General features: G+C 40.2%; 4 protein-coding genes across 5 annotated transcripts; 2 read left to right on the top strand and 2 right to left on the bottom strand.

The window, feature by feature from the left end:
* Nucleotides 1-765: 765 nt before the first annotated feature.
* LOC135166634 (C-type lectin domain-containing protein 141-like) lies at nt 766-2,498 on the top strand. The gene is made up of 2 exons (XM_064129089.1): nt 766-907; nt 1,050-2,498. Exons 1-2 carry the CDS (start codon nt 851-853, stop codon nt 1,368-1,370), a joined length of 378 nt encoding a protein of 125 aa, XP_063985159.1. The 5' UTR covers nt 766-850; the 3' UTR covers nt 1,371-2,498.
* On the bottom strand, nt 1,776-5,733 carry LOC135166629 (pre-mRNA-splicing regulator WTAP). Of its 2 annotated transcripts, none has more exons than XM_064129081.1 (6): nt 5,545-5,733; nt 4,337-4,725; nt 3,449-3,573; nt 3,173-3,351; nt 2,954-3,108; nt 1,776-2,632 (listed from the first exon to the last, which is right to left on the bottom strand). In XM_064129081.1, the coding sequence occupies exons 2-6, from the start codon at nt 4,560-4,562 to the stop codon at nt 1,953-1,955; spliced, it is 1,365 nt and encodes a 454-aa protein (XP_063985151.1). In that variant the 5' UTR covers nt 4,563-4,725; nt 5,545-5,733; the 3' UTR covers nt 1,776-1,952. The 2 variants fall into 2 exon arrangements, with proteins under 2 accessions (XP_063985151.1, XP_063985152.1); XM_064129082.1 differs by lacking the exon at nt 5,545-5,733 and adding an exon at nt 5,273-5,518.
* Nucleotides 5,734-6,019: 286 nt separating this feature from the next.
* On the bottom strand, nt 6,020-7,516 carry LOC135166632 (superoxide dismutase [Mn], mitochondrial). Its single transcript, XM_064129087.1, has 3 exons — nt 7,309-7,516; nt 6,740-7,035; nt 6,020-6,600 (listed from the first exon to the last, which is right to left on the bottom strand). Exons 1-3 carry the CDS (start codon nt 7,344-7,346, stop codon nt 6,272-6,274), a joined length of 663 nt encoding a protein of 220 aa, XP_063985157.1. The 5' UTR covers nt 7,347-7,516; the 3' UTR covers nt 6,020-6,271.
* A 182-nt stretch (nt 7,517-7,698) lies between these two features.
* On the top strand, nt 7,699-10,154 carry LOC135166627 (mucin-2-like). The gene is made up of 6 exons (XM_064129078.1): nt 7,699-7,855; nt 7,941-8,198; nt 8,328-8,609; nt 8,714-9,050; nt 9,146-9,384; nt 9,462-10,154. Exons 1-6 carry the CDS (start codon nt 7,754-7,756, stop codon nt 9,837-9,839), a joined length of 1,596 nt encoding a protein of 531 aa, XP_063985148.1. The 5' UTR covers nt 7,699-7,753; the 3' UTR covers nt 9,840-10,154.
* The last annotated feature ends 115 nt before the right edge of the window (nt 10,155-10,269 follow it).

The following is a 10,269-nucleotide window of genomic DNA, read 5'->3' as shown; positions in this document are numbered from 1 at the left end:
GCTAGGCCATTATATAATACAGGGGAGGGTTAATTTTGTTAGGGGTACATGTTATACATGGTCAGGCAGTCATATATGAAGGGCTTATTCAGGATCAAGAGTCTGATTTTAAGACGAGCAGCGGATAGACTAACTATTCCCCCAGGAAAAGAAAGACATCACGAGACACTTGGGGATGTGAACCTCCCCAGTGACCTACCAACGCTGTTGGTAGGGTAATTAGGAAGAGCAATAAAAATATATTATTCGCCAGAGGTTCTACCTGAGCCCCCCACAAGTGGAATAGAGGGTCTCATTTGCACGGATTTTACTGCACCCCCTAAACCCTGAACCCTACATATTAATCCTCTTAGCACTGGTGATGTACTGTCGTCCCTTCTACCCTAGTGCTGTAAATCCAGCCAGGACAGTAGGCGAGTCAGCTATGTCCCTGTCAAAAGTGGTAGAAGTCGTGATTTTGACTGACTGGATTATGTGGAGATTAATTTTCTTTTATTGCTATAAGTATTTATCATCCTCATGATCTCTCCTTTCGATAGACACTCCTCCCTTTCCTCTGTTAAAGAATAATTCTTAGAAGACGACTCGAATTTTCAAACAATTAGTTCATTCTAGATTTTACACCTTCAGAATTTACACATTCAGATATTTCTGATAGTCCTGGAGGTCTTACGGTATTACAATTCATGAAATTCAGCAGTCAACTCGCGGTAAGTTCATAAAAATAATTACTGGGTTGTTGAATAACGTTCAATGTGCCAGTTCTTTCGTGGACATTGTTCATTAAGGATCACGAAATTGTGTGCTAGAATTTTTCGTAAAGACTCAATATAAATTGAATTCTTTCGTGATGGGGAAACTGACGATTCTCGTTGGAATACTGATTCTGATTATTGAATTGGTCAGCGTGAGTAAAGCCCATTAGAATTTTTTAAGGGATATTTTTTCAGGCCCCTTCGGCTGGGAATTCGTGCCCTAAAGATCTCTCGGGACTTCCTAGTTGTTTCTCTTTTTTTTTAATGTTTACCAGTTTATGCAATGTTTTTTAGAGTGCACCGACGTTTCCCCTGGATTACTATGAATACAATGATTACAATGATGACGATGCAATTGACACAAATTCATCGCCAACGGTCACCACCCCTCAAGAACCGCTCACCGAAACCACCACAACCACCACCACCACCACCAGCACGTATCAGCCCCCTAGCACCCCAATGTCGCAACCCGTTAGCACCACAACCCTCGTTCCGCTACCAAAAACAACGTTAAACTGGAGGGACTTTGAGGACGATTATTACGATGGATTTTTTTCCTATTTCAACAAACACCCTCTCACAGCTGTTCGAGCCGTGAAAACCCATGGATAGTAACCTGCCGAGGAGGCATATTTGCATCATCTGACTCTAATTTGCGTAAATTTTTATAACCCAGTGTAGACTAAACTGCGCGGTATCAAATAAAGTTCTCAAAATTCATTTTTCTTCATATAAAACAATAATTGTTGTTCTTTATTCTTTCGTAATTACATATTCCTTTAAATCGCCTGTAAAAATTATCCAATTTTTTATTTTCCTCGATTTGTACACTTGTTCCATAAAAAAAGCAACGGAAAAATTATTCTTCATTTCTCATTCAACCGCGGAACGTCGAATTTTGTAGTTCACTCTTTGCAGCTATTAAATTCTTAATATTTCTCAATTATTTGTTCATTTCTCTGGTATAGTATATAATAATATATCTATAAATTTCTCATACATACACAAGTATTTCAATTAATAATCAATATCAATTATTTATTTATAAATTTACACGTCCATCATCGTCAAGCCTTGAAACTCAAATTTCACGACAACTAAGTGTTTTTCTCCATAAAAATTTATATATTTCATTCGATAAAGGTGAAAAAAAAATGGGGAAAAAATAGTTCATTGAATGACAACAGTTAAACCTCATTCAGGATCACTCTGCAATGTTTCTCCATTGGTAATAACAATGGCATCATCATCAGCATCATTAAAATCCATTGAATTGTCACATTTTTTCTTCTTCTTGATTTTAACTCTATCGTCATCACTCTCGTTATCATCACAATTATCCCTCTTAGTTCTGTCTTTGCACCGTGTTTTAATCTCATCACCATTGGCATTAGCATTAGTATTACCACATTTAGTCCTACATATTTTTTTCTTCATTTTATCATCATCATCGTCATACTCACGATCTGTCAATTCTTCATTATCAACTTTAATAATTAAAGCTGCTGAATCACTAGAACTATCGTCATTATTATCGATGTTTGCATCCAGCTTTTCAACAGTCATTTTGCCATCGATTAACGGTGGAGTTCTTGCACCAATTTTACACCCACCACTGGTATCATTATCCAATTTCATATTGTTTATTTCACTTTTAACATCGTCATCGTCGTTATCCTCTTTTTTTAGAGGCGGAGTATGAGGGGACAGACCGTTCGACATATTTTGATCACCAGATGATTTTAGAGAGGCATTCTCCTGCTGGAGGAGGGTCACTGATTCACGGGCTTTGCGTAATTCTTGCTGGAGGAAGTATATTGTACTCTGCATTCCCTCCACATCCTCGTCAAGGTCCTGGAGAAATTCGTCGAGCTCTGGAGAGAGAAAAATAATTTCAAACAATTATATCGAATGTTTTCCATAATTTTTTTGCAGTTCAGCAATAAGAGACTTTTGTTCTCCCTCAGTATTTTTTTATGCAGCAGTTTCACTGATAGTATGACTCTCCCTCTTAGTGAGCTTCCTTTCTCTAGTTCATTTTTCCTCTATGTGATTTATTTACGACCTTTGTTTGATTCTAGTTATTTATTCTCATTCGTCTGATACCTGATTTTTTCGTTATTTTGCACAACTTCCCATGCAGTGAATAAAACCCCAATGAATCAATGGCCCGTTGAGAGAATGTGAGAACTCACCAGATTGGGATTTTTTAACTTCCTCACTGAAGCTCTTCTGCAGTGCCAACTCCCCCTCCAACTTGGCTATTCTCCCACTGGCTATCATTCTACCAAGTTCCTCATTCTCTTGATAAAGAAGTCTGCACTTTGCCATCAGTCTCTTACCAGTATTGCTGAAAAAATAAAATGAAAGTGAATTCAGTGTTCCAGGAATAACCGAATGCCGTCTGCCCTTACCTATCGGGTGTAAATTTCCACGCGCTCAATTCATTTTGCGTATCTTCGAGCTTGGCTTTTGTCGTTATTAACTCCTGTCGCAGTCTTTGAATTAAAATATTGACAGCTGGATCCAATAACGTCGATCGCAGAGATGAGGCGGACGGTGATTGGGCGGCTTTCATCGCCGCTATTTGATTCTGGAATTTACATGAACAATGAAAAGTTTCATTGTAGATTCGTGGAATCTAAGGCAGATTTCATTTCAACCCATTGCACAACTAAAATATAATTTACCACATATTCCTGTAACTCCTGTTCCTTAGAGGCGAGTCTCCTCACCAGTATCTTCTCCCTGTGTGAGGCTTCCCCATACTGCTGTCGATATTTATCCTCCGACTCCCTCAAACTCGCCAACTCCCCTAAATAATCAAATTAAAAAAAACAAAAAATCGTTAACAACGGGGATTCCCTGAGAGCCAAAATTACAATAACAAAATTATCATTCAGAGAGTCCACCTGGATCCAATGTTCCTCAATAAACTCCAACCATCTTCGAAAAATCATCCATTTCCCAATTTAGATAAATCAAAGCTTTTCATAATCGATCAACCAAACCGATAACCCAGTCTTAGGTATTAATTTTAAGTTACTCAAAGTGTTCTACACACTTGCATGTGAATTTGTAGACATATGCAGGTGTGAAAAAAAGAAATTCAATGATTTAAAAATTCACCAGCAGCTGAGAATAGCAGAATATTCCCCAAAAATAGCACTTTTCCTCATGAAATTAATATCAAATCACCTCACAAGCACTTGCCCCATATTTCACTTAGAATTTTCCATATTCCACTTGAAAAAAAACCCACAAAATTGACCAAAAACCAATCACATAATCACATAATCACTCCAACAAATCACGAAACTTCACAGAAATTTGTCGCAAATTTCAATCATAAAATTCTTAAATCTAAACAACATCGTGAATAATTCAATAATAATTAATAAACAAATCTTATCGGTCTCTATATCAATACAAAACCATCTTAATGTCTCTAAAAACTCGTTCTAATGCCATAACTCTCGAAATGTTTCTCTTCAACTTAAAAAAAATGATCTCTTTAATGTTAATTATTGTTTCTGAGAATGAGGTAATCACCCCTCGTTCTAGTCTTTTGTCAGTACCTTCCTGGGCTGCCGACTGTGCCTCAAGGCACTCGATATACAAGTCCTGTTCACGCCACTTGGCTGCCAACTCCTCTTTTGTTGTTGTCTCCAACTGTTGATCGGTTAATTTGATCCTCCTGGTGTGCCTGGGGGATCGGGGACTTGGTGGCTTTTGCACTGATGTATGGGGACTGCGAGGTGATGAGGGGCCCACTTGCTTCACCTCCACACCCTCCTCTGCCATTATTACGAGAGCACTTTACGTTTTTCCCGGAATTTTTCAGTCTTTTTTGCGATTTTCACTGAGGGGGGGTTTTATGAAAACTGGGGGGATACTGGGGGGCCTTCCTCCGGGGGACTCTCTGGGTGTCCTGGGGTCACGTACTCAGAACTCCAACATTTGTGATCTGAAAGGAATAATATACTTTGAGGTATTTCTAAAATTTGATCTAATGAAATACGATATCCTCAGAAAGCACTTCTCCATTTTTTGAAACCCCAATAATTTCTTCTTTACCAAAAATGAAACTGAATTCCAGATCATAATTTAAACATTTGCGATGTGAAGACAGAACATTAATGTCTTCCATTATTTATCATTATTTTCTTGGGGTTCCGAATCGTGGGGAGAGTTAAATAAAATGAACTTCTCTAGATCATGGCCACCTCCTGGCCAAACAAGGTGATTTGAATAAATGGAGTCTAATTTCGTGCTTTCAAAAAAAAAACTCTCGGAGTAATAGAAAAATTGTCGATGAAAATGGGACGTTTCGCTCCCACTCCCTCGCCCCTCGTCTCTAAAAAGTTAATGACAAAAAATGACACTAAAACCCTTCAAAATATCCCCCCCTGCCCCCTTCATGACCCCATGACTGCACATCGTACATAACCCCCCAGAACTTCCGGAAATCATGAAAAATCGATCGATAGCCAAGAAAATATCAATAATTGTACCAACGAAATTCGACCCATAAAATATAAAATGCCATGATTTCAAGATGGCGGCACACAATACACGCAAAGTATACATTTGGCATCATATGGCCACAATCCACTGATCTTTCCTCGTCCCAGGAATGATTTAGCACAGAGGGGTTCACTGAGGTGATGAAAACAGTTGAAAACAACTTCTAGCAACAATTAGAATGATTTTGACTTTGAATCCCTTTTTTTTGTCGACTCCGGCTATGTCGAACCGAGTGGAACGAGAGTATCGGGTTATTCACCTGTTATTCTGACGCTCAGGTACGCGAATCAGTAAAGTCAGTTGACCTCGGCATACAGAACATTTTAGGAAGTGTTCGAGGGGAAGTTTAATTGTTTATTGTTTGGGAAATAGTGTGTTTATACACGCCGGAAGGTTTTATCACGATACACGACACATCGTTATCCACTGGACTGGGCCAATGGGTCCTTACCCCCTGGATCTGACGGTGATTGGTCAATTCGGGCGGCTGAAAGGACCAATACGAGAGGACAGCCGCGCGCACGTAGCGCTGGTGGGAATTTCGAATCTCGTGTGAGTAGTTTTTTAGGAATTTATTACATCATGATTGTACATTCCATTATGCATTAATTGACTACTACTATTTATTCGAGATTTGTTTCATAACCAATGAACACTTCAAACATGGCGGCGTTCCCTCGCATTTTTAAACGGTTTCTTAGATTATTTCGAAATTAATTCCTGACAAATAAAAATGCAACAATTTAAGATTATCTATTTATCAGTACGAATGATGGCGATACACATCGATAACAGCACTATAAAAAGAAAGAAGTGAACGACAAAAATAAATTTTTATAAAAAAGTTGTGACTCCTTTTGGTGGTGAATCCAGGAGCAATTTCAAGATTTTATAATAGTCTATCTTTAGAACGGTTGGTATCTATCCAAATGCACTGTGAATCTAATGATTAATTATCGATGGCTCTCTGGAGTCGTGAGTGGAACTTAACATCCAGCTGCTTTCTTGAATCTCTCGCTGACGTCCTCCCAGTTAACAATATCGAAAATGGCCTTCACGTAGTCAGGACGAACATTTTTATATTGGAGGTAGTAGGCGTGCTCCCAAACGTCGATGCCCAAGAGGGGAACGAGCCCGGTTGTCGCCTGAAGGGGATCTTGATTGGCACAGGCGGCGATTTGGAGTTTCTTGTCCTTGGGATTGTAACCCAGCCAGCCCCAGCCTGAGCCCTGGATGGCAACTGTTGATTCGGACAGGCGTTTCTTGAACTCCTCGAAGCTCGTGAAATCCTGCTCTATTTTTTTTAGTAACGCAGCTACAAAAATTACGAAGGGAAAACATTGAATAATAATTTTTTTGTCATTCTGCGGTACGTTCAGTCGCGATAATTTTTCTGTGCGAAAATTCATTTTTAAACTAAAAAAAGAAATCATAAATCATAGAAACCCTCTTACGATCAGGTTTGCTGGAACGTGGCGAGAGATTGCACCAGAAGATCGAGTGATTGAGGTGTCCACCTCCGTTGAATTTTATTGCAGGGGCTAGGGCAATCTGGGTGCCGACGTCTCCCTTGGCCACGGCCTCCTTCAATTTCTCCTCGGCGACGTTGAGGTTGTTCACGTAGGTTGCGTGGTGCTTGGAATGATGAAGCTGCATTATTTCAGCGCAGATTATGGGCTCGAGGGCTTTGTAGTCGTAGGGGAGGTCTGGAAGGGTGTGCTTTGACCTCACAACACTGTCTTGAGACCGCCTGAATAAAAATATTAAAAAAAAAACAAAATAACAGTCAACCGTAGATCCGGCCATCCTCCGGAATTTTATCTTCCAAGAATAAGTTTATTGGTTTGCAGGGATTTCATATCGATAAATTAATTCTTTGAGGCAATTATCACCTCGAAAGATATTAAAAATGTAGAATATTGAAGAATTTGTTTAAATACATTTTGAGGTTAGGAAATTATGTAATTGATAACAAACGATCGACTTTGAAGATGAAAGGATAAACACTGGTGCTAGGACTCACAAAGCTGCGGAAAATAGGGCTCTTCTGGCTGCTAGCATCTTCTCAAGGACTTTCACACCTCACAAAATATATAAAATAGGGAAAAATGGCAATATCGGAGCGCAGAAGCCGGATTTTACCGCACACTGTCAAAGGTCGTACTTCGAAGTTCAAGACTCGCTCGATAAAGCAGAGATAGTTTGCAAAATTACAACAAATTACAACAATAAAAAAAAATTATATCTTTTCTCTCAAAAATTCATAAAACCTTTTTCTTGTTTGGATAAAATTATTTTCAAATATTTGCGTCAAAAAACAACGGCTCTGTCACTATAAATATCTAAGAATCCGCTAGGGTACTCTGATCCATCCCCACAACATTCAAAAAAAGGATTCCTCAATTTAAAATGTAAACACGATAATTCGCAAGGTAATTGACCAAAGAAGGTTCAGTTGTGGTATCAAAATGGACGTAACTGGTCCCATCGAGCACTCAGTAGCTTCGAAAAAAGTGAAGCACAAATTTTTCCAGTGGACGACCAAATGGTGCTACGCGCATGTGGACCAGGTCGCTATTAAAAAAATCGAAAACATAATTTTTGAATGTTTTCATGGAATGAAAAACTGGAAAATACCTGTGGTATTTGTTTCAGAGCACGGAGAAGCCCGACGTGGCCAGCGTGGTGTGCCTCCTGCAGGCGTTGGGATGTCAGCTGAGGGAGTACGAGAAAAACAATAATCCGGCCGATGAGCTGAAGAGTAATTCGTTAAAAATTGTGCTGGAGTGTGGGACCTCGAGAATGAGGGCTGTTTTAGAACTGGATGATGTCAATTGTCAGTGCTTGAGACCCGAGGACGCGAAGGATGCTTCTCTCTGGAGCGTGTGTGGTAGAGCTCCCACTGCAAGTTGTGTATGCATTCAATTTTTTAAGGGCAATAATTGAGCTTCCACTTGATTTTTAATCGCAAATCGCTAGTGCCGGCAGGGGGGAGGGACTGCATTTTATTTATTGCAAAATTATAATTAATTTAATTAATAGGAGAGCATCAATAAATTCGAAGAAACTGGGAGCAATCTCCTGCCCCAAGTCTCCAAGGATGATCGCGCCATGATTCACGATGTGCTCTGTCATCTCCTCGAGACGATAAATTTCAAATCAGAAAATCAGAACAAAAATTCAACCTTCAACCTGAGTAGTTCTAAAACTTCCTTGAGTTCGTCATCGTCAATTGATAAATCCGAGGCTTTCACACGCGCCCTGACGCAGCCAGAGATTTATCGACTGAAGGAGGGCAGAAGCATCATAAGAACTCCATCGGAGGTATTCATTTTATGTCGAAAGAAATCAGGATGTTCATAAATAAACAATTTAAAAGTAATATTGAATTAAAAAATACCAAACTGGCAAGTAATTTGCCTTTTCAGATTTCCCTCACCGACAGACACCTATCGATGAGTATCCAGAACATCGCAAACCTCATCGAGACCACGCCAACTCCTCCCAGCACGAAGACTCCTCCGCGGCTCCAGCGTCAGATGACCTGGGGCATGGACTCGAAGAGCGAGAGCGAGCCTCGTCCCTCTCCCCCCAAGATATCGAGCTCACCCGTTGTCCTCAGCGATCTGTGCACCTCGTTAGGACAAGTGTCCCTTCCGAGTGACGATGAGACTCTGAATCTCACCGAGTGCCTGAGGAGAATTAAATTTTACACTGATAAAGCACTGATCCTCTACAGGAGATGTTCCCCACTGCCTGATAATGGTGAGAGTCTATCAATATCTCAACTACGTGGGGAGGAGCTTCCGCGAGTTACAGACAATTTTTAGGACTTAATTCCCCAACTGGTTCCATTACAGATAACGCATTCGTGAAAACGAAGATAGTGAAGCCGAAAGCGAGTCCAGGTCGTGTAAACTTGACGTCCAGTTCAATCAATTCGAGTCCAGGTAGCCTTTCCTCAAGTAGATTGACGATTCAAAAACCAATGACACGTCGAAGTATTGGGGCTCCTGTTACCTCCAAGCAGATGTCTGTTCTTAAAACTACACCCACCAAGCTGTCCCCCCGGAGGCAGAGCATTGGAAGTACATTTCAGGTGTGAAGGTCATTTAAATTATAATTCAATGGCTCGTAAATATTGCTTTAACTTAAAAAAATTATATGGACTTACAGCCGGGTATGAAATTGGCAATAGCCGGTTCCCTGAAAAATACCACTATCCAGAAGAAGATTTTCAGTAAACCCAGCCCATCCACTAGCTCAAACTCCTCATTATTGAGTGTTGACTCTCGAGGTCTCCCGACAAAACGAAGGATCTCACCAGATCCCAAGAGTCACAGTCCACTGGTCAACAAACCAGGGTTGGCCCACCTCAAGACATTAACGCCCAAAGCCCCAGGTGGAGGCAACAGATCCCTCAGCGGAATTCCTCTGGGAACTGCAGGGCACGCGGCTTGTGTACCTGGTAGCTCTTCCAGAACAGATGGTTCGAACACTCTGGGCAGAAAAACTGCCATTGGAGGGTCCAAACTCCCTACCACGAGGAAGTAAACATGGGGATGTGGAGAAGGATGATTCAATTGAGTAAATAAATTCACCGTGTGCTTCGGTGAAGGGAGACATCACGGGCAGGTGGACTTTTTTTTTCAGTTACTGGAAATTTTTTCATGATTTTTTTTCTCACTGTAAATTTATGATTTAGGAGGTCATTAAACTTTTCACCCTCGATCTCATCGGGGATATTTTTGAATGATAATATATCTATGAACGTAGGGTTGCATTTAAATGATGAAATATTGCATGTGCTTAGTTTATTGTCGTGTAAAGTACGCAATTTCGTTCAGAATAAAATATTGTTTTAGTTCAGCCGACTTCCAATATTAATTCATAATTTACGATGTCAAACTCAGCTCGATACCGACACAAGTTACAAGAGAACTCGCTGATATCGATAGCTCCTCGTCTGGTCTGCGAACGAAGC

Source organism: Diachasmimorpha longicaudata, chromosome 10 (genome assembly GCF_034640455.1).
Source record: "Diachasmimorpha longicaudata isolate KC_UGA_2023 chromosome 10, iyDiaLong2, whole genome shotgun sequence".
NCBI lineage: Eukaryota > Metazoa > Arthropoda > Insecta > Hymenoptera > Braconidae > Diachasmimorpha > Diachasmimorpha longicaudata.
Note: the sequence above shows the minus strand (reverse complement) of the source record. Positions and strands in the feature narration are given on the sequence as shown.